Genomic DNA, 24,464 nt, shown 5'->3' on the forward strand with positions numbered 1-24,464 from the left:
CGATATCCCACAGACTTTGATTCTGTTTAGTTGCATTCGGTAAATCAAAACCATATCCTATTATAATTGAATGTGGATATGGTTTTGAATTTTTTCTACTGAACCTGACATATCCTAATTTGATGGATATCTGTTTTTTTTTTTATATTTACAATGAGTAAGAGACCTAGCCGCAGTGGCTTTGTCTGACGTAATTACGGTCGCTGTTTTGGCAACGTAAAACTCTGCGGGCTTACCCCTTGCCCCCAGGGAGTTGCAACGCTTCAGCTTGGTCAAGGGGTGATGCCCATGAGATTTGAACCTAAACCACTTGCCTAGTGGCCTAGGTCCCCATCCTACTATGCCAAACCCTTTTGGGGCTTAATATCGGATTCTGTTGTTTTTATAAGATATCTGATTCTGTTTACTTATAAAAAAAACAGATTTGGTTCCGATCCGTATCTGAACCGTTTACATCCCTAAATGTACAAATGCTTGTTACTCGTGCAGGAGAGGTTGAAATTGGACTTGGATTTGGACAAACCGAATCAAACGATCTAAGGTTTTAGAAGATCAAACCATTGCGCCAAAACATGCCGAGACAAGCTATCCTCGATCACTTGGCTTGTAAACAACTAAAACTTAAAAAATAATCATGAATAAATCTAAACAATTAAAACATAATTACATTTTTAACATTCAATTTCATTTAAACAAATATTTGTTTAGCTGCATCACCAAGACATGCACAAAAGAATAAAATTATTTAAAATAAACATCTAAAAAACATAAAAAAAATTGTTGAAAAAGTTAAATATTTCAAAATCTTCAAACAAAGCATGATTATAAGGTTTTAAATAGTATAAAAACAAATGTAAAATACCAACCATGGTGCCCCTCCCCCAACCTAAGTACTTGCCTAGGCAGCTAGGTGCTCCTAGGCGATATACTTATGCCTAGGCGTGCCTAGCTGCATAGACGGGAGCTTATGCGGAATTTTAACTACATAGCTAACAACAGCTTGCAACATGAATAGATGTTCATTCCAATAAATTCACATGGATCAACATGAATACCATGTCAATGAAGAAAAAGAAAGATGTCATATAGAGCACTTTATAAGTAACACTAACCAAGGGGCAAAACTTCAGTGGCATTAAATTTGTCACAGTTGGTGATATAGAGAAAATGATCAACTAATAGCATAATAGAACATAATTGACTTTACATCATCAACAAATTCATCCACAACTGTATTATTGATATGATGCGTGCACATCCTAGAGACAGCAAATTAAAATTCCAAGAATTATGTTGTCTTTCCCTCTAAAACTGCTATGTATAAACAACTCTCACCTTTGTATGACCTACACGGCAGATGCAGAGCCACCCACAAGCCATGGATGGAAACACTTGATTATATAAAAGGGCCAGATAATCCCCAAGTTAATCATCACAGAATTAGCACGAAGGAGATGTACACGATCAATCACTTGCAAACTCTTCATAGCTCAAGCCTTCCGATATAGTGTCCGGCCTATTATCTTCTGTACACAGCACAAAAGAACTTAGGAACCAAGATGCAGTGTACAAAAATAGTTATTGCAAAAGCATGAAAAACTGACCTCGACAATCCCTTGGTGGTGAGTCAAGAAACCCATCTGTGTCTGCTAGATATGGGCAGCCTGGGTAGTTTTGCAGTATAGCTGTTTATCCAGTATTAGCTATATTGTTAGTCTTCATTTAAAAAGTTCTACCGGTTAGAGATGATCAACAAATCTGAAAGGTCACTTACCAGAGCTCTGAGAAAATCCTGCAGTCAAGTCAGAAAGACTGAAATTTCGAGGAATCTGACTTAGAAAACCATGTGTGTCAGGCTCTAGAAATGATCTGTGTAAGGCACTTGAGTTGGAATCCATGTTGCAAAAAGCACCACGAGGGGCATCTCCAATTGCCAAATGGGCTTCAGGAATGTTATCAGCACCAAATGAGAAAGCAGAACCGATTGAGCACTCAGATTCAGACTTTACTGTAATCCCATTGCTTCCTTGGATGATTCCCATTGGTGACTGCTGAACTGCATGCATATTTTGGGAGATATCCATTCGGTCAGTTTGAGCACCAAGTGCCCCGCTCATATGCATATGTTGGCTCATGGAAGCTGTGCCATTGACAAGAGCACCTGAAGGAACTGTTGCATGGTAAATTTGGTCAGATGCATAAGGCATTCTCGAGTGCTCAGCAGCATAACATGCAGGTGATTGCTGTTGCACTGCAATAATCTAATGTTAGAAGCAGGAATAAACTATAAAAAAAAATAGAAAACAACAATATCACGCTCCATTCTCTAGCACATACCTTGAGGGTATATTCATATAAAAAGCAAAAAAAATAAAATGATCCTGAAACTACTATAACCATCCACTGCTAAAAGCCATAATTGCGTAAAATCTTATTTCTGAAGCAGAATCCTCAGCATACATTGCACACAAGAAGTCAATAAGATACCCAAATTACTGGAACCATAAGTTAGCCAAAAAGCTGTGTGTGTGTGTGTGTTGTACATTTGAATATCATGTCCTCTTATATCTGGCATCATCATGGCCTGACTGAAACTAATGCAGAGCAGGAACATAACGGACCTCTACCGAACGACCCAGGAGTGGCACGGGCTCCCTGCACCAATGGGATAGACGATCGGACCCAGGTGATGAATCCGACATCGAGCACGGTCCCACGACTTAGGGACATACCTCTGCATACCTATTCCAGATGGGCGAAGGTCTGAAGCACGCAAGACAGCAGCAACCCAGCACATTGGTGGACGTCGGTTTCTTCTCGGGTCTGGGTACTGGACCTGAGATCCAGATGTTAAAATATGTTGATCCTTAAATGTACATATATATATTTATATATATATATATATATATATAAAGATACGTATACATATATATATATGTATACATATCTCTATTTATATATATATAAATATATATATTTTATCTTCCTAAAATACCCTCAAGGGTATTCTTGTAAATTAGCATTTTACGCATATTCCAATTGGAATATGCATTGTAATTTTTGTTTTATTTTTATTTTTTGTTTTTTTATATTTTTGGGTTTCGTACCACATTGGGGGCCTCCCAAAAGTGACGTTGGGAGCCCCCAACGGTCACAAATGTGACCGTTGGGGGCTCTCCAACGTCCCCTTTGGGAGCCCCCAAGGTGGTCCCTTTTCATGCTTATAAATAGGGGATTTCCCCTTTGTATTTCGTATTCTTGAGGGAGCTTATGCTCCATTGTAATGGGGTTTTCACCCCTTCTCCATTATTCTTCAATGATATGTAACTTATGACTTTAAGTCATATTTTTTCCTTTTTATGGGTTTTATGTATTGGCACATTATGTGCGTGTGTTGTTTCCCTTTAATGGGTATATTTGCACTTTACGTGCATAAGTATGGGTTCATTATTGAACCCAAGGTATTCCAAGTCACTTTCTAACATGGTATCAGAGCAAGGTCACGATGGGGTTGTCTCTTGGTGCAACGGAAAGCGTGCCGCTCAAGAAATGGTGAAGTATTCATTGCTCTTCCTAAAGTATTATGTTTTTGAAGTTATTCGGTATGTATCCCTTTTCTCAAAAAGTATTATGCATTTGAAAGTATGTTTCTTACATATAGTTTGTTTGTTTGATGGTCATGATAGTTGAATTATTTCTTTTCACATTTCGTGTGCTCATATATTTTGAAAATATCTCCTTCTAAATTTGGTGAAATTGTTTGTTGTCCAAATATAAAATTCGTGTCTATTTATCGAACTACTTGAAAGTTTTCCTTTACGATGAAAGCTTTTCTTCACGCTGCACCTGCGATGAGAAAGAGAATAGAGAGAGAGAGAGAGGGAGAGAGAGCAGTTACGGCTGTCACGATTTCAGTAATGAAATCGTGACCTAAACTTAGATATTTAAGTTACATTACAGTATGGGTCCGGGTCTGGTGTATCCAGACCCGATAAACGAAAAACAAAAGTTACATGGTTACGTTACATGTTACATGGATTGGGTACATGGATCGGGTCAGATCCTATGTACCTTTTTCACCCCCCCTCAAGTTGATTATGGTTTTGAACCATGAACAACTTGCTTTTAAGCATCCAAAAGCGGTCCTTGGTTAACCCTTTGGTAAATATGTCTGCAACCTGTCTTTCAGTGCTGACAAACTCAGGCTCAATCTCTTTTTCTTCAACCTTCTGTCTCACAAAGTGTTGGTCGATCTCAATGTGCTTGGCACGACTGTGATGTACTGGATTGAAAGACATGTTGATTGCACTTTGATTGTCACAGAGCAAGATAGTGTGGGAGATCTTTTCTCCTACTTCAGTAAGAAGATGCTTGATCCATGTGACTTCGGCAGTGGCAGCAGCCATGGATCTATATTCAGCCTCAGTGCTTGATCTAGCGATAGCTTTTTGTTTTCTACTGCTCCAAGAGACTAAATTTCTTCCAATGAAGGCACAATATCCTGATGTAGATCTTCGTTCGTCAGGATCCCCTGCCCAGTCTGCATCACAATATACAGTAATTTGGTGCTCGTCTTAGCCATATGACTGTGGTAAATATATCAATCCATCTCCAATAGTGCCTTTCAGATATCGAAGGATCCTCTTGACTGCTTCCATATGTCCAGTACGTGGCGCATGCATAAATTGAGACACTTGATTGACTGAATGAACAATATCAGGTCTAGTGAATGTGAGGTATTGTAACATTCCTATTATGCTACGATACCTGGTGGGGTCATCACACAGATCTCCATCATGAGCGCTAAGTTTTTGGTGAAGTACACTCGGAGTTCCTAGAGGTTTGCAGTCTTTCATGCCTGCCTTGCTGAGAACGTCAACGGTGTACTTGTGTTGAGTGAGTGTCAAGCCATGAGCCTGGTTATCAACTTCTACACTAAGAAAATAGCGTAGAATTCCAAGATCTTTTATTTTGAACCTTTGACCTAATAAGTCTTTTATTTCTTGGATGTGGTCCGCAGAGTTTCCTGTGATGATAATATCATCGACATAAATTAATAATAGAGTGGTCACAGGCGGGCTTTTAAAAATAAATAATGAGTGGTCCAGCATGGAACGTGAAAATCCATGTTTCTGAATCTCCAACGAGAAGCTATCAAACCAAGAGCGAGATGCTTGCTTCAGGCCGTAGATGGCTCTTTTTAGCTTGCATACATGGGTTTTACAATTTTGTTCTTGATATCCAGGGGGTTGTTCCATGTATACTTCTTCCTTCAAATTCCCATGTAAGAATGCATTTTTTACATCAAGCTGACTCAAATTCCATCCATGTTCAACAGCCAGGGAGATGATGATTCGAATCGTTCCCATTCTTACAACCGGACTAAAAGTCTCATCATAGTCTTGCCCAGCTTCTTGAGTGAATCCTTTTGCTACAAGCCTTGCCTTATATCGTTCAATTGTTCCATCTGGCTTGTACTTGATTTTGTAGACCCATTTGCATCCGACAACATTTTTATCAGGTGGTCTGGGAACAACTTCCCATGTTCCACATTCATGCAAGGCTTGCATTTCATCATTCATGGCTTCTACCCATTTCATAGAAGCGGTTGCCTGATAATACATGATGGGCTCTTCGTCCTTATTGATGGCAGTTAAAAACAGTTGAAGATCCAAGGAGAAGTTGTTATAACTGACCCACCTGTCAATAGGATGTCGTATGCGGTTTGATTTTCTGGCTGCAAGAGTATGAGAAGGCACAGGATTGGCGACTGAGACATGATCTGAATGGCTTGATGTTGTCGGCCTCTGTCTAGAATAGACAATACCTTTGTATTTGCCCGGTATTTGTATTTCTTCTGCATTCTGTGACTCCGACGTCCCAGTGTTCTCAAACACCTCTCCTTCTTGTTGCACACAGTCTGAGGAACATGCTTCATTGGAACCAGCAAAAAGTTCTGAGCTCAGCCAAGGATAATAAATTTCAGTTGGCATATTCGTTGTGTCAGCTCTGTGATCAAAATTTTGTTCATCAAAGACAACGTTTCTTGAGGTTCTGATGCGTTTGTTGGTGGGATCATAACACCTATATCCTTTGTAGTCATCTGCATATCCCACAAATCTGCACTTTTGGGCCTTGTCTTGAAACTTGTTTCTCAGGGACTGATCGATATGTACATAGCAGACACAACCAAAAACACGCAGATCATAATAACTAGGATGAGTTCCAAAAAGGCAGTGATAAGGAGACTTATTTTCCAGAACAACCATAGGCAGTCTATTTATCACATGCACGGCAGAATGAAAAGCTTCTGTCCATAAGTTGATGGGAAGATTGCTGTCATGGAGCATACTCATGGCACTTTCAACGATATGCCTGTGTTTTCGTTCAGCAATTCCATTTTGTTGAGGGGTGTGAGGACAGGACACCCTTCTTCCTATACCGTTATTTTGAAGAAAAGCAATAAAATCACGGGATGAGAATTCCCCACCTCCATCACATTGGAAAAATTGAACGGACTCAGAAAATTGATTTTTGACAAGGGAAAGAAAATTTTGAAACAAAGAGAAGACTTCCGACTTATTTTTTATGAAATATATCCAAGTGTATCGAGAATAGTTATCGACAAATATTAGATAGTATTTGCTTCCAGATCCAGAGGCAATTGGAGCGGGTCCCCATACATCAGAACAGATTATCTCAAAAGGTTTTGAAGCTCTCTTATTAATGGAATGAAAAGGCAATACATGACTCTTGCAGGAAAGACAACTGGAACATTTGTGACTTTTCTCATCCCTATTGAGACTTTCTTTTGGAATGAGATTATTAGATACAAGTTTCTCAATAAAATGACTCCCACAATGTGCTAACCGACTATGCCATAAGAATGACTTATTACATTCAGAAATACTAAAAACATTAGCAGAAGAGGATGAACACGACTCTAATGAGGGCTTTGAATTCAGGTGAACTGGACGAACAGCATGACAAGGAGCTTCTTCAAAGACATACATATTGCCTCGTCTCTTTCCTTCAGCGAATGTTTCCCTCGTGCGTAGGTCCTTGACCTGCACAGAGAAGGGAGTGAATTCAACTGAAGCATTATTATCATCAATAAGTTTGGAAACAGAGACAATATTTTTCTTAATGTCAGGAGCATGAAGAACGTCTGAAAGAGTAAGAGTGGAATATGACATGGGAATGACAGTTTTTCCGACATGAGAAACAGGATGGTGGGATCCATCTCCAGTGACAATCTTACTTTTTCCAAAATAAGGAATGGGATTAGAAATCTTACCTGCATCACCTGTCACATGAGTCGCTGCTCCTGAGTCGACAAACCAAGTACCTTCATCACTCTGCTTCAATTTCAACTCTGACAAGGCAGATATTAGCAGATCTTTAATCTCTACACTATTTGATACCTTCCTTTTGTTTTCTGTTTGTGGACCCTTTCCTTTATTCTCTGGATTATGCCAACAATTCGCCTTGATATGCCCCTTTTTGTTATAAAGGAAGCAAGTAGGAATGGTTCTTGATCCCTGCGCATGAGCTGACGTATTTGGAGTGGGAAGCAGACCACGCCCTCCGTGTCCACTGCGCCATTGTCCTCCTCGTTCTCGTCCTCTACCATAAGTCACTCCTGTGGCAAAAACTTCTTGGAAATTTGTGTGAATGTGAGATTCCTCAGAGAACCCTTTCAGAGTCATCTCATACTGAATCAATTTTGCTCGCAACTCATCAAAGGTAGGAAGGGCAGGGAGACACAATAGTGAAGTGACGATCATATTGTAGTCGGATCCCAATCCACTCAGAGTCTGTTGCACCATATCACTGTCACTCACCGCGCATCCTATAACTGCAAGTTGGTCTGTGATAGTCTTCATCTTGTTTAGATATTCCATGATGGTCATGGAATCTTTTCTCAGCATTTGAAATTCCCTCTTGAGAAAAACCATTCGTGCCTGCGAAACTTGTGAATATGTTTGAACCAATTTTTCCCAAAGTTGCAAAGCAGTACAATTGTCGGGAATTGCAACAAGGACCTCTTGGGACAAGGTGGAAGTGATATATGCAACCACCGACTGATCTTTCCTTTCCCAGTTGAGGTACTCTACATTCTTGACATACACAATTGAACTTACTCCTTTGTCATCTTTTTCTTCTCTCGTAACAAATTCGAGTGGAGCGAGAGTGGTTCCATCAAGGTGACCTAAGAGACCTTGACTCCTTATAAAAGGAATGATTTGTCTCTTCCAAATCAAGAAGTTTGAGGTAGTTAACTTTTCAGAAACGAGTTGAGTGAGAAAACTTGAAGAAAGATTGGATGAAGAGGAATGAAGATCCATGAAGAAGAGTTTTAACAAGAAAAATAACCCCTTTTTGTGTTACCAGAGTACCCACAGAATGCTCAGTCTGCAGCCAAAAAGATTTGCCTTTTTTTTTTTTTTTTACGACTGAGAAACTCGAAAATTGGTGACCAGAGGCTGTCAAAAGAAATGCAGGCTGTATTCCAAGAAATTCAATGTGAATCCCACTGTATTTTTTTTTTAAGGTCGGATATTTAAGCAATGAAAAGAAATTCAGACTGTAATTTTAACGTGGAAGTAATGAGGAACGAAAGAAAAAGAAGAGAAACAAAATCCAGACTGTATTTTCAATGTGAATCCCACTGGTAACAGTCAAAAGGAATATAATACGAGAAAGGGGTTCTGAGAGTCGACTCAAAGAAGTTATCACACAAACAGCAGGCTGGACATCAAAGGGATTTAGAATCCCAGATTTGATGTCGCAGGTCTGTGCCGAAAGCACGATCAGACTGCGGATCCAGCCCAGTAGAAGAAGAAAAGACTGAAGAGATTTCACGTGATTCCCTTACGTGAACAGCTTAGGGATTCACGTGAGGTGTGAATCCACTAAACAGGAGAAGAAAAGACTGAAGAGAAACAGAAAAAAAGGAAAAAAAAAACGAGAGATAGAAAGGGAAAACGATAGATAGAAATTGGGGATGGAGGTAGAGAAAAAAAAATCTGAAGAAGAAAGGAAGATGGGAGATGAACGACCTGAAACCTTTGATCTGTCGCACCTTTGGAATCCCCTTCGACCCCTAGATGGATCTAATGCTCTGATACCATGAAAGTTTTCCTTTACGATGAAAGCTTTTCTTCACGCTGCACCTGCGATGAGAAAGAGAATAGAGAGAGAGAGAGAGGGAGAGAGAGCAGTTACGGCTGTCACGATTTCAGTAATGAAATCGTGACCTAAACTTAGATATTTAAGTTACATTACAGTATGGGTCCGGGTCTGGTGTATCCAGACCCGATAAACGAAAAACAAAAGTTACATGGTTACGTTACATGTTACATGGATTGGGTACATGGATCGGGTCAGATCCTATGTACCTTTTTCACTACTCATAGCATATAATAGTAATTTATGTTTTTAAAAATTACCTTCAATTATGTGAGATTTATAGTTCTTAAATAAGTATTTCATGATTGACCTATAAGTTAACTTTTAAAATTATATATGATCTCTTGCTAAAATAATAATCTTTGCTTAAAATTTCTTAACTCTCATATGAACCCTAATTTGATTTGAGTTCCTCTCTTGATTATGGATTTTAGTGCATTTTTGAAAAATTTGATATAATCATTATATGAGAATCTCTCACATCTAAAATCTTTGTTGAATCCTAAAGTAGTTCTTGTTAATGATAACTTATAAGAACTCCTAAAAAGTTTTTCAATTTTCTTTTTTGAAAAATTATTTATGATAAACCATGGGTAGGTGAGAAAGCTAAAGTGATAGAACCTTGGGGATATAAGATTTGGTATACAGGAATAAATAAGAATAGGAATGGAGTAGGGATTGTTATGAGTCGTCAGTTTATAGATAATGTAGTTGAGGTCCGTAGGAAGGGTGATAGAATTTTACTTATTAAATTAGTATTAGGTACGGATATTATTAATATTATTAGTGTTTATGCACCTCAAGTAGGTTTAGATGATTCCATTAAGCATCAATTTTGGGAAGATTTAGATGGAGTAGTACAAGAGACATCTTATGGAGAAAAGCTTTTCATCGGCGGTGACCTTAATGGACATGTAGGCATTAGTAGGGATGTATTTGAGAATATCCATGGAGGCTATGGTATAGGAGAAAGAAATGAAAGTGGAGAAAGGATTTTAGATTTTTGTTTGTCCTATGATATGATCTTAGCAAACACTTGGTTTAGGAAGAGGGAGTCTCACCTAGTAACATTTAAAAGTGGGGTTAATACGAGTCAGATAGATTTTTTCCTACTTAGAAAGAGAGATAGGGGTTGTTGCATCGATTGTAAGGTTATACCAGGAGAAAGTGTAGCTACACAACATAGAGTCTTAATTTTAGATCTTAGAATTAGACAATGCCGCAAAAGAGATAGACATAGGATAGATCCTAGAATTAAGTGGTGGGCACTGAAAGGAGCTAAACAAGGAATGTTTGTAGAGCAGGTAGTTAAGGAAGTTGATTGGTGTCTCGAGGAGGATTCAAAATCAATGTGGAATAAGATAGCGGGTGGTATGAGAAAAGTAGCTAAGGAGGTATTGGGTGAGTCTAAAGGCGGTGCACCACTAGGTAAGGATACATCATGGTGGAACGAGGATGTTAAATTAGCTATTAAGGTTAAAAGAGAGTGTTATAGAAATCTAAGTAAGAGTCGTGATAATGAGAATTTGGAGAAGTATATGATAGCAAAGAAGGAAGCTAAAAAAGTTGTTCGAAACGCGAGGGCTAAGGTATATAAGGAGGTTTATGACAAGTTGGATACCAAAGAAGGCGAGAAGGATATTTATAGGCTTGCAAAGATGAGAGATAGGAAATCGAAGGATTTGGGTATGGTTAGATGTATCAAAGATGAAACGCAAAGGGTTTTAGTCAAAGATGAGGAGATTAAGGAGGGATGGAAAGATTATTTTGATAAGCTATTTAATGATAGTCATGCTCAAGATCTTGGAGACTTCTCTATTCCTTTTCATGAGATAAATCGTGACTTCATGCGCAAGATTCAAAAGAAAGAAATTGCAGAGGCTTTGAAGAAAATGAAATCAAGAAGGGCAGTTGGCCCAGATGGTATACCTATCGAGGCTTGGAAATGCTTGGGAGAGAAAGGTTTAGAATGGTTGACAAATCTTTTTAACTTGATTTGGCGAACAAATAAGATGCCTAATGAGTGGAGGAAGAGTACTTTGGTGCCTTTATATAAGAATAAGGGTGATATACAAGATTGCACAAACTATCGTGGTATAAAACTCATGAGTCATACTATGAAACTTTGGGAGAGGGTGATTGAGTCTAGGTTGAGGAAGGTTGTCATGATATCGGAGAATCAATTTGGTTTTATGCCTGGAAGATCAACTATGGAAGCTATACATCTTCTTAGACAACTTATTGAAAGATATAGAGAGAGGAACAAAGATTTGCATATGGTTTTTATTGATTTAGAGAAGGCATACGATAGAGTACCTAGGGACGTTCTCTGGTGGACAATGATGAAGAAAGGTGTTTCTCTCAAGTACATTAGTATAATTAAAGATATGTATGAAGGAGTAGTAACCAATGTCCGCACTTGTGGAGGGGTGACAACCAATTTTCCGATAACGGTTGGGTTACATCAAGGATCTGCTTTAAGCCCTTTCCTATTTGCGATAGTGATGGATGAGCTTACGAGATCAATTCAAGAAAATGTACCGTGGTGTATGTTGTTTGCTGATGATATTGTTTTGATTGATGAGTCTAGAGCTGGGGTTAATGCTAAGTTAGAATTATGGAGACAGACATTGGAAGCTAGAGGTTTTAAGTTGAGTAAGAGTAAGACTGAATATATGGAATGTCGGTTTAGTAAGCAACGAAGTAGTGATGGGAGTGTAGTGAAGCTTGGTGAGCAAGATATACCGGTGAATGATTATTTCAAATATTTGGGATCCATCATTCAAAAGTATGGAGAAATTGATGGAGATGTAAATCATAGGATAAAGGTTGGGTGGATGAAATGGAAAAGTGCTACTGGAGTGCTGTGCGATCGTAGAATGCCATTGCGGTTGAAGGGAAAGTTTTATAGGACGACTATTAGACCCGCTTTACTATATGGTACGGAATGTTGGGCTGCCAAGAGACATCATATTCAAAAAATGAGTGTAGCTGAGATGCAGATGCTTAGATGGATGTGTGGAAATACAATAAAAGATAAGATTCGGAACGAAGAGATACGTAAGAAGGTAGGTGTTGCACCCATTGAAAATAAGATGCGAGAGAATCGTTTACGGTGGTTTGGACATATTCGGCGAAGGCCTAATGATGCTCCAGTTAGAAGGTTGGAGAAATGGGAAAATATATTAGTTAAAAGAGGTCAGGGTAGGCCTAGGAAGACTTGGATGGAGATGATAGGAAAGGATATGAATGCTTTGAACCTCACCGAGAACATGGCGTTGGATAGAAATGATTGGAGGAAAAGGATTCATGTGGAAGACCCAAAATGAATTTCTTTTTTGGTTCATATCGCTGACCCCAATTGTTTTGGGATGAAGGCGTAGTTGTTGTTGTTGTTGTATTTATGATAAACCATTAAGAAAGATTGTTTTTAAAAGGGAATTTCCCACATAGAATGCATAGTTCATCTATTGCATCCTTTTTTGGTATAAATGATTTCATTTTTCATCCTTATAAACTTGTTGGTTTGTATTTTTCATAAGGTTTCGAAATCTCTTAATAATATCTTTAAAAATGCCTACATTGGCCATAATATAGTTTTAGTTGTCCTCAATTGCACTTGTCAAACATGTAATTACATAATTAAAACTTGAGAATTTCAAGCATTGCTCTTTTTATAAAGTGCATACTTGCTCACTTTTGTGTATTTTTGTATTTTGTGCACATTTGCTTCTCAAAATATTTGCGCTTGTATGCATTCCCTCTTTTTTATGATATACATGCCTTAGTGCATGTTTGTTTACACCTTGGTGTGTATTTGTTCAAGTATTATATGAGTGCTTTCGTGCACATCTTTTATAAAGCCTTGTGTGCTTACATGTGTGTTGTCTCTTCGTAGACATTTTTGCATTATGGAGCCTTTATGCACATTTCTTATTGTGAAAAACATAATGAATTTAGATATTGAGTCCTTTTTAAATCATTGTAAGTGCTTATAGCACTTTGTACGCTTCCGCATATCTCATCTCAATCAAAGAATATTTAAAACTTGTTGTATGGGATTTAATCCCAAATCTATAAATTTTCAAGTACTTTTTCCTTGAGTATTGTGTTAAAGCCTTCTTTGTGAACCATTACGGTTCTTATGATTTCTTTGGTTAAAAGCTTGATTGTCTTGATGAATTCTTTATGTTGTGGTCTTTTTGATACAAGACTTCTTTTAAAGATTAGGCATAATTCGTGTTTATGCAAAATTGTTTTTGATGGATTATATTGGACCTTTGATTCAATTTGTTAATTGGTCCTCTTTGTAAAAACTTTTTGGAAAATGATTCCTTATGTGTTTATTGCCCTTTTGTGGCATTTATATTTGTCCATCACATGTTATCTAATGCATCATTTATTTGGCCTTATTATTGTCATATTAAGATGTTTGTCGAGGTGAGTTATGGGCACCTCGTGTTGTATCATTTTAGATTGTCCACCTTCCATATTATAGATGGTTGTTGAGGTGAGTTATGGGCACCTTGGGACTCTAAAATGAGTTGTTATTTGATCTCTAATTATGAGTGTGTCACTCATTTTTTCTCTTGTGGCCATTGATATTATGAATGCTTCTATGTAAATGTGATGGACATATGGTGTTTGAAACCTTAAATGCTTTAAGGTATATTTAAAATCAAGGTGTTTTGGGATTATAGCCCAACCTTTTATTTATGAATCTTATGAGTGCATTTGCACATTTGTGATTCCGTATGTTGTGCTTATTGTGCACATGTGTTCTTGTGTTTTTTCACAAGTGTTCTTGGTGTGTGTATGTTCACACATTTGTTCTAAAGAATATTATTTTATCATCTTGTTGAAGATACTTTTACATGCATTTATTCCAAAAATGTTATTGTTATGAGTATTCATGTTTTAAAAAGAATATTGTTTCATTCGAGGTTTATTTTCATTACAAGTTTATTGTCTCAAAAGTCTTTTCCTTGAATGCCCATTATCTAAGTGTCATCATATGTAGACAAGAATTTTATTACACCTTCGTGTGTTTTTAGCCCTTTGTTGGCTTTTGCTCTCTTGGTCTAGTAGCTGAACACACTTGTCTTGAGTGTTTTTATATGTAGACAAGGCACGTTGATTCACACCATGGTGTGTGATTTTTAGCCTATGTTGGCGTTTGTGTCCTTGTTCTAGTCCCTTAAGATGTATGCCCATGGTTGGCTTATTTCACTCATTTCAAGTGCTATCATATGTAGACAAGAGATGTATTATGTTTTTAGCCCATAGTTGGCTTATTACTCTTGTTCTAGTAGCTGAACATACTTGGTTTTAAGTGTATTTTTTACGTAGACAAGAGATACTTTTTAGTCCATGTTGGCATGTATTCTCTTGTTCTTGTCGTAGATGCACTTATTTCAAGTATTATTATATGTAGACAAGAGGTTCTTTTACACACCTTTGTGTGTGTCTTTGGCCTTTAATGACTTTATATTCTTGATCTAGTAGCTTATACACTTGATTTATGGGTTTTGGAGGACTAATGAGGAAGATGTTTGTAATGGATAAACTATTGTTAAAATTTGCAAAATTTCATTCATGACTTGTGTTTTTCAAGCAAATCATATTTTTGATATGCATATCAAGTTGATTTCTTAGCATTTAATCTATATATTAAGTGCTTATGGCACCCTTTATATGCAAAATGTGTATTAAGTATGTCTTTCATAAATGATTTTAAAACCTTGTGAACTCTTGGGTTTATTTTGCCTAAAGTATGCTTGGAGACTTTGTTTCTCTTGTTTGGCACTTCATTACATGTTTGAAGCATGTTCATTAATGAGTTCTTTGAGTATTAATTCATTTCATGATAAGTATATGCATATGCTCTTTATGGCCTTTTTGGGCCCTCATTCAATAATGTTTATGTATATCATGCCTCTTCGTAGGCTTATTGTGGTGTCCCTTAGTGGACCATTTTGTTATTCCCCATTATGGGGTTATATTTGTCCAACGTTGGACCTTATGAATGCATTATGCATTCTTGCAATTTATTTCTGCATAATTTGCTTCCGCTCATTTTGTTTTAAACATGATATATGATTTTGAAACTTTGGGGTCATTTTTGCATAATTTGCATCTCTTCTAACCTGTGCTAGTTAGAAATGTTCCATTTGAATAAAAGTACAAAGATTTGTTTTACTTGTTTCTTTGTTGTTATTTCACAGGATCTTGGAGATAGGACAAAGAGAAGTACCCTGGATAGTTCAGGAAATTTGAAGACAATAGGAGGAAGGCCTTTTCAAGTTCCATTGCATCCTTGCCGGAGCCTCTTGGAGTCTTGCCCTTTGTTCAATCTTTTCGTTTCCCCGCAAAGATTGAGGGGGGGTGTTAAAATATGTTGATCCTTAAATGTATATATATATATATATTTATATATATATATATAAAGATACGTATACATATATATATACATATCTCTATTTATATATATATATATAAATATATATATTTTATCTTCCTAAAATACCCTCAAGGGTATTCTTGTAAATTAGCATTTTACGCATATTCCAATTGGAATATGCATTGTAATTTTTGTTTTTTATATTTTTGGGTTTCGTACCACATTGAGGGCCTCCCAAAAGTGACGTTGGGAGCCCCCAACGGTCACAAATGTGACCGTTGGGGGCTCTCCAACGTCTATGAGTGGAGCCCCCAAGGTGGTCCCTTTTCATGCTTATAAAAAGGGGATTTCCCCTTTGTATTTCGTATTCTTGAGGGAGCTTATGCTCCATTGTAATGGGGTTTTCACCCCTTCTCCATTATTCTTCAATGATATGTAACTTATGACTTTAAGTCATATTTTTCCCTTTTTATGGGTTTTATGTATTGGCACATTATGTGTGTGTTGTTTCCCTTTAATGGGTATATTTGCACTTTACGTGCATAAGTATGGGTTTATTATTGAACCCAAGGTATTCCAAGTCACTTTCTAACACCAGATCCATCGCTCAGCCTACAAATACCCGAGTCTTAGGGTTACGTAGACAGTTCGAAGATTGATTATTCATTTTTTTTCTTTTCTCTGTCATGGTTTTCTGCAGCAGTTATCCGTTTCCTGTTGTTTCCCTTCCTGTGCACAATTTCAATAATTGATTACGTATATCGGATAGCCAGAGCACTTTCTTCTTTATTTTGTTCCTTTGTTTATTCACTTTTACGCGTTGGATGCTCTAGGTGGTCGTGCACCTAAAGTTGGCACCCAAGTGCATCTGGTTTCCGATCTCCGCTGCATCAAAGTGGTATCAAAGCCGAGACCCTGCTCCTTGGTCGGCGACATGATGCAGGAAGCAAGGGACGATCCTGCGAGTGGAAAAGAATGAGAGGGATCGGAGACAGGCAACGAGGATCCCATGATGCGCATGATTGATATGATGACGAAGATCCACGAGAATATGTTGCGCGTAAGTAAGGATGTGGCGGGAATGTCAAACAGGCTGGATGGAATAGAAGGCCGGATCGTGGTCCTCGAATCGTCAGTGGAGGCGCACGCAACAGCCAGGCTGAAAGGGAGCGTTGGATTAGGCGACGACCCTGACTCAGCGTCCACCGCATACACCCAAGCGAGAACCCTCCTGTCACAGGATGCCGCTGGTTTCACGGGTGCAATGGCGATCAACCCAGGTCAACTGAACTCCCACCTACCTGTTGTGCGATTAGATTGCATTGAGGCGGGCCTGCACAGGGATGCCGGCCGCGCGACCCTCCAGCAGACGGTACCATTTCTGGCCTCTGTCCACATAGCAGCGATTAATCAGACTTGTAGTGCTTACCCGCCGGGACAGGGGGTCATTGAGGGGTCTCCCATCGTCGGCGTGAGCGCGCAGTCTTGGCCTCAGTCTGCGGTAAAAGTTCCGTAAGCCAGAAATGGCCGGCGGGACCCAAACCCGACATTGGGTTGAGCTGCGGGTACTGCTCCGGTGGCGGGAGATGGGGCTGAGTTTCTGTTAAAATGTACCCATCAATTGTTGTAATTAGATATATTTTATATATATAAAAGATGATACATATACATATATGGTATATATGTATATGTATCCTCCTATTTATATATATAAAATATATATTTTCCTTTTGTTTAGCCGTAGGGGTATTTTAGTCTTTTCCTCTATTTTACGCACATTCACTTTATGAATGTGATTGTAATTTATTTTATTTTTCTTTTTCTTTTATTTTTTATTTCTTTTTTCTCAAGTACCAAAAGGTACCTTGGGGGGCCCACTCAAATAGACGTTGGGTCCCTTCCAACGGTCACATTTGTGACCGTTGGAGGGGCTCCAACGTCTATGAGTGGAGCCCCTCCAAGGCTCCTTTTTGTTGTTATAAATAGGGGCTCTCCCCTTTGTATTTCTTACTTCTTGAGGGAGCTTATGCTCCATTGTAATGGGGTTTTTACCCCTTGTCCATTGTTTCTTCAATAATATGCAACTTATGACTTTATGTCATATTTTTCCCTTTTTATGGGTTTTATGGGTTAGCACATTATGTGCTTGTGTTGTTTCCCTTTAATGGGTATATTTGCACTTCACGTGCATAAGTATGGGTTCATTATTGAACCCAATGTATTCCAACTCACTTTCTAACATGGTATCAGAGCAAGGTTGAGATCGAGTTGCTCTTTGGTGCATCGGGAAGCGTGGTATTCAAGAATTTGTTAAAGAAAAATGGTGAAGTATTCGTTTCTCTCTATTGTCTTTCTTATTGTTATTCGGTATGCATTCTACTTCTTTGAGTATTGTATGAAGAATGTAATGTGTTCTTTTCTTTATGTGTGCTTTTTGTCATTATGTCTTTTTTGAGTTACTTGCTACTCCATTGAATCGTTTTCGTATGTTTTTCTTTGAAAAACTTTAAATGATAACTTGTTTGGCGAAAAATTAGATATATGATTGCTCAAAACTTGCTTTAATGGGTCGGTAAAAATTTATGACTGTTGGAACTTTGAATTTACATTTTTAAACCTAACCTTATTTATGAAAATACCTTTATATGAATGTTTAGTCTTTAAAGAAAGGTATGTTAAGATTAAAATGCTTGTGAAATGTAGTTTTTTTGAAAAATGTTTGGCATATATGAAAAATTCCATATTATGTGTCCGTTCTATATGAGCAACATTTAATTAAGAAAGTTTTTTTTTTATAATACCGGTTGAATTAAGTTTTAAAATGGTCTTATGGAATATGGTGATTTTCTTTCCATCTTTACACTCTTAAGGATGTTTTCAACATTTAGAGAGTTCTCTCTCTTTTCAATAAGAGACATTTATATTTTTATGTTGTGATTGTCTCTTGTGGGTTTTGGTGTTTGCCCTTTTTCATTAGTGAATGTTGTAAGTGCTTAATGCACTCTTTTGCTTTTCCGCATATTTCATTACAAAAGTTATGGTCTTCACTAATGTTTATTGTGTACTTATTTCATTAGGAGTAGGTAATAATCTATTAAGACATGTTTTTTGATAAAACTTAAGAGTGTTAAATTTTTCCTCAATAAATGTTTACTTTTTATTTAAGCCATAGTACAATCTTATTTATCATAAGGTTTTGTTAATGAATCTATTTTGTTGGGATTTCTTCCACTTTAATGGAGTTTTCTCCTTCTTTGGGAGTTGTATATGTTTTTTGTTCAAACTCTCCTTAAGGAGCCTTTTGGTCCTTATAATCTTCTTGTGAGTATATACTCTTTTATGAAGATTTCATGATTGTTTATCATTTTTAAGTTGCAATAGTAGATTTCATAAGTTTTTCGAACTTCACCATCTTTAAGAATGCCTATATTGGCCTAAGTTTGTTATTTTTTGAACTTCACCAACTTCACCGTTTAATTGCACCTTATGTCTTTCATAGTTAAGACTTGTTTGTTCCAAATCAGTTCATACACATGATGTTGCTTAATATTTTATGTTATGTAAGCCTTTTTTGGTGTACAAGACTTCTTTTGAAGATTAAGCATAATTCGTGTTTATGCAAAATTATTTTGATGGATTATATTGGACCTTTGATTCAATTTGTTAATCGGTCCTCTTTGTAAAAACTTTTATTTGGAAAACGATTCCTTATGTGTTTATTGCCCTTTTGTGGCATTTATGTTTGTCCATCACATGTTATTTAATGCATCATTTATTTGGCCTTAGTATTGTTATATTAGAGATGTTTGTCGAGGTGAGTTATGGGCACCTCGTGTTGTATCATTTTTAGATTGTCCACCTTCCATATTATAGATGGTTGTTGAGGTGAGTTATGGGCACCTTGGGACTCTAAAATGATTTGTTATTTGATCTCTAATTATGAGTGTGTCACTAATCTTTTCTCTTGTGCCATTGATATTATGGATGCTTCTATGTAAATGTGATGGACATATGGTATTTGAAACCTTAAATGCTTTAAGGTACATTTAAAATCAAGATGTTTTGGGATTATAGCCCAACCTTTTATTTGTTTATGAATCTTATGAGTGCCTTTGCACATTTGTGATTCCGTATGTTGTGCTCGTTGTGCACATGTGTTCTTGTGTTTTTTCACAAGTGTTCTTGGTGTGTATGTTCACACATTTGTTCTAAAGAATATTATTTTATCGGTTGTAGTATCTTGTTGAAGATACGTTTTACTTGGATTTATTCTAAAATGTTATTATGAGTATTCTTTTTTAAAAAAGAATATTGTTTCATTCGAGGTTTATTTTCATTACAAGTTTATTGCCTCAAAAGTCTTTTCCTTTTATGCCCATTATCTAAGTGTCATCATATGTAGACAAGAATTTTATTACACATTCGTGTGTTTTTAGCCCTTTGTTGGCTTTTGCTCTCTTGGTCTAGTAGCTGAACACACTTGTCTTGAGTATTTTTATATGTAGACAAGGCACGTTGATTCACACCATGGTGTGTGATTTTTAGCCTATGTTGGCGTTTGTGTCCTTGTTCTAGTCCCTTAAGATGTATGCCCATGGTTGGCTTATTTCACTCATTTCAAGTGCTATCATATGTAGACAAGAGATGTATTATGTTTTTAGCCCATAGTTGGCTTATTACTCTTGTTCTAGTAGCTGAACATACTTGGTTTTAAGTGTATTTTTTACGTAGACAAGAGATACTTTTTAGTCCATGTTGGCATGTATTCTCTTGTTCTTGTCGTAGATGCACTTATTTCAAGTATTATTATATGTAGACAAGAGGTTCTTTTACACACCTTTGTGTGTGTCTTTGACCTTTAATGACTTTATATTCTTGATCTAGTAGCTTATACACTTGATTTATGGGTTTTTGAGGACTAATGAGGAGGTTGTTTGTAATGAATAAACTATTATTGAAATTTGCAAAATTCCATTCATGACTTGTGTTTTTCAAGTAAATCATCTTTTTGATATACATATCAAGTTGATTTCTTAGCATTTAATCTATATATTAAGTGTTTATGGTTTTTGCCACCCTTATATGTAAAATGTTTTTCAATTAAGTGTGACTTTCATAAATGTTTAAAAAAAAAAAAAAAAACCTTGTGAACTCTTGGGTTTATTTTGCCTAAAGTATGCTTGGAGACTTCGTTTCTCTTATTTGGAACTTCACTACATGTTTGAAGCATGTGTTAGTTCTTTGAGTATTAATTCATATAATGATTCGTATATGCATATGCTCTTTATGGCCTTTTTTGGGCTCTCATTCAATAAAGCATATGTATGTTATGCCTCTTCGTAGGCTTCTTGTGGTATCCCTTAGTGGATCATTTTGTTATTCCCCATTATGGGGTTATATTTGTCCAATGGTGGACCTTATGAATGCATTATGCATTCTTGCAATTTTTGCATAATTTGCTTCCGCTCATTTTGTTTTAACATAATGTATGATTTAGAAACTTTGGTTTTCTAAATTTTTCGTTTCATACTAAAGTAACTATCATATTATGCATAAATTTTGCACCTTGTTAGGAATGTTCCTGTTTGAGTAAAGTGCAAAGATATTGTTTACTTGTTCTTTGTTGGTTTCTTTTCTCAGGATCTTGGAGATAGGACAAAGGGAAGTACCCTGGATGGTTCGGGAAATGGGTTCATCATTTGAAGACAATTGGAGGAAGGCTATTTCAAGTTTCATTGCATCCTTGCCGAAGCCTCTTGGAGTCGCCGAAGCCTCGTGGAGTTTTGCCCTTTTTTTTTCAATCTTTTCGTTTCCCTGCAAAGCTTGAGGGGGGTGTTAAAATGTACCCATCAATTGTTGTAATTAGATATATTTTATATATATAAAAGATGATACATATACATATATGGTATATATGTATATGTATCCTCCTATTTATATATATAAAATATATATTTTCCTTTTGTTTAGCCGTAGGGGTATTTTAGTCTTTTCCTCTATTTTACGCACATTCACTTTATGAATGTGATTGTAATTTATTTTATTTTTCTTTTTCTTTTATTTTTTATTTCTTTTTTCTCAAGTACCAAAAGGTACCTTGGGGGGCCCACTCAAATAGACGTTGGGCCCCTTCCAACGGTCACATTTGTGACCGTTGGAGGGGCTCCAACGTCTATGAGTGGAGCCCCTCCAAGGCTCCTTTTTGTTGTTATAAATAGGGGCTCTCCCCTTTGTATTTCTTACTTCTTGAGGGAGCTTATGCTCCATTGTAATGGGGTTTTTACCCCTTGTCCATTGTTTCTTCAATAATATGCAACTCATGACTTTATGTCATATTTTTCCCTTTTTATGGGTTTTATGGGTTAGCACATTATGTGCTTGTGTTGTTTCCCTTTAATGGGTATATTTGCACTTCACGTGCATAAGTATGGGTTCATTATTGAACCCAATGTATTCCAACTCACTTTCTAACAGTTTCCACCCCCACCCTTGAACCCGCTCGTGGGGGCTCGATTGAAGCCCATCAGCGAGCCAGGGGAGGTGCCACCATATGGGCCGGTCCGAACCTCCCAGGGTCTGGCCCGGAGCAAGGTACAACAGGGCCCAGACCTAGGTCCCGGGGACCGTCCTTTGGGTTCCAGGGAGCGGGTTCGAGCCTCAAACCTCATCACCCAGCCTACCCAATCGTGCCAGTTCGAGATTTATCCCGAATCTGGCCCGACCCAATCATTTTGACTCTAATATGAGACCCGATACCGACCCAGGCCTGCATTGGACCCGGACAGAGCTCCCGTTCTATTTTGAGCAGGGTCAAAACCAGACCCATAATGTTATGGATCATAGATCGAGTTTCAGCCAGACCTTTGTTCCCCACAACTCGATCCATGATCCCACCTAACCAATTCTGGGATCCGACGAATAATCTAGGTTTAGACCCGATCCAGATCCAATTGGGAGAAACGTCCCATTACTTTCCCCACCATACCCAGTACTCGTACCAAAACCCGAATCTAACCCAAACCACAACCCCATTCCCGGCCCAGAGCCCTGTCCCGAACCCGACCCAATACTTCTACCACAACCCAACTCCTAATCCAAACCCATCCTACCCCACTCCTACCAACCCTGAACCGGTTATCCGACCCGTCCTTCCCCCGTTGACAGGACCTCCTTCTTTACCGATGCCTCAACGGCGGCCGCAACTGGCTCCAACCCAAGTTCGGGCCAGACCGCGACAACCTCCAGCAGCGCCTATACAGGTTCCGCAGGGGCCAGCGCGACTTGAGCGCCGACCACATGGCAATTGAGTCCGTCAGCACCAGCTACCAACCGATCAGGACAGTGAAGGTGATGACGCCACCATGCTAGATGATGAGACGTTCTGGAACGAGTACCCTGCAGGAATGGTGGAACATTGTCATCAAAGGATGTCGGAGCACCCCACCACCTACGAGGTGAAGCTGGACCTTCCAAAGTTTGCAGGACGATTTGATGCAGAACAGTTCTTCGACTGGGCATATGCCGTGCAGTTCTTCTTTGATTATCACTCTGTGGCAGAACACCGTCATGTCTCTCTAGCGTCCACTTAATTGAGGAGCCTAACACAGACATGGTGGGTTGAGCTACAAAGATCGAGGGAGAGGCAGGGGCAAGAGCGTGTGCAAACATGAGAGGAGATGCAGAGACTGATGCAAGCCAAGTTCCTGCCATCGGACCACACTGAGAGAGCTTATAAGGAGTACCTGACCCTGCGTCAAGGAACTCATATCGTGGCGGAGTACACTGCCGAGTTCCACTGCCTATCCCTGCGAGGGCAGATTGAGGAGACCGCCTGACAACAGGTCACGAGGAATATCTCTGGTCTCCGTCCTGTTATTTCTGACGACTTTAGTTGTGTCACAGTAGAGTCATTAGATTAGGCCAGCAGTTACGCCATGAATGTGGAAGAAAAACTGAAAAGGAGGCTGGCAGAAATACAGGGTTTCCCGGAGTGATCAATTCAGTCGACCTAAATCGAGTTTCCCAACCAGGGGAGCAAGCTCCCCAAAAAAGGAAGACTCAAGGTTTGCCCCAAGAGTAGATCCCAATAAGCCTGACCAGTCTGGACCAGCCTACCATACTCGATCTAAGTCCAAGCCTGTTGAGTCTACCATCTGTTGTTTTAGATGTCAAGAGTTAGGACATGTGGCCTCAAAGTGTCCCACCGTGACCAAGAACGCCCACTACACCGAACCTGTGGCCGAAACCGAGTCAGCCAGCGAGAGTGGAAGTGAATCGCCTGTTGAAGGGGAGGATGAAGGGAAAGTCATAGAGTTTGATGGTAACATCGAGAATTTACTATCCATCCGTCATGTTTTAACCGCACCCCGAGAGTCGGCCCCCGCAAAATGGTTGTGGAATAATATCTTTAGAACAAGGTGCAATTGTGAGAGCCATATATGTGATTGTTAAAATGTATCTAATATATATATATATATATATATTCTGTATATTACAAAATACCCGATAGGGGTAGTTTTGTAATTTCACATAATTGTTTTAGAAAACAACTATTTTCAGTTTTCATTAAAATGTATTTTTCTTTTTTATTTTTTTCCTTTTAATTTTTGTATTTTTTAAATAAAAAAAAGGGGCTCCAACATAGAGTCGTTGGAGCCCCCAACGGTCACAAATGTGACCGTTGGGGGCTCCCAACGACTCCATGGGAGCCCCCTTTTGGGCTCCCCTTTTGAGGCATTTTGCCTCCTCTTCTCTCCTCTCCCTTTTGTATAAATAGGGGTGATCCCCTTGTATATTTCCCATTCTTGAGAGCTCTCTCTCTTCTCAATAAGAGGCTTTTTATATTGTTGCCTTCTTAAAGGCTTATGCTTGT

The 24,464-nt window shown here is 38.3% G+C and overlaps 1 protein-coding gene across 3 annotated transcripts in view; it reads right to left on the reverse strand.

Moving 5' to 3' along the window:
* Positions 1-1,130: 1,130 nt before the first annotated feature.
* The window catches only part of LOC149814407 (uncharacterized), a 49,937-nt gene continuing 26,603 nt past the window's right edge, over positions 1,131-24,464 (reverse strand). Inside the window, exons 5-7 of one of the 3 annotated variants that reach the window (XM_089989186.1) lie at positions 1,775-2,170; positions 1,605-1,685; positions 1,131-1,526 (exon numbers count right to left, since the gene is read on the reverse strand). In XM_089989186.1, the coding sequence (XP_089845312.1) occupies positions 1,465-1,526; positions 1,605-1,685; positions 1,775-2,170 (539 nt within the window). In that variant the 3' untranslated portion in view covers positions 1,131-1,464. Of the gene's footprint in view, positions 1,527-1,604; positions 1,686-1,774; positions 2,252-24,464 lie in introns of all 3 variants that reach the window. The other 2 variants (XM_089989185.1, XM_089989184.1) reach the window with 2 other exon arrangements.

The sequence above is a fragment of the Nuphar pumila genome, chromosome 15 (assembly GCF_984573655.1).
Source record: "Nuphar pumila chromosome 15, dmNupPumi1.hap1.1, whole genome shotgun sequence".
NCBI classification, from domain to species: domain Eukaryota; kingdom Viridiplantae; phylum Streptophyta; class Magnoliopsida; order Nymphaeales; family Nymphaeaceae; genus Nuphar; species Nuphar pumila.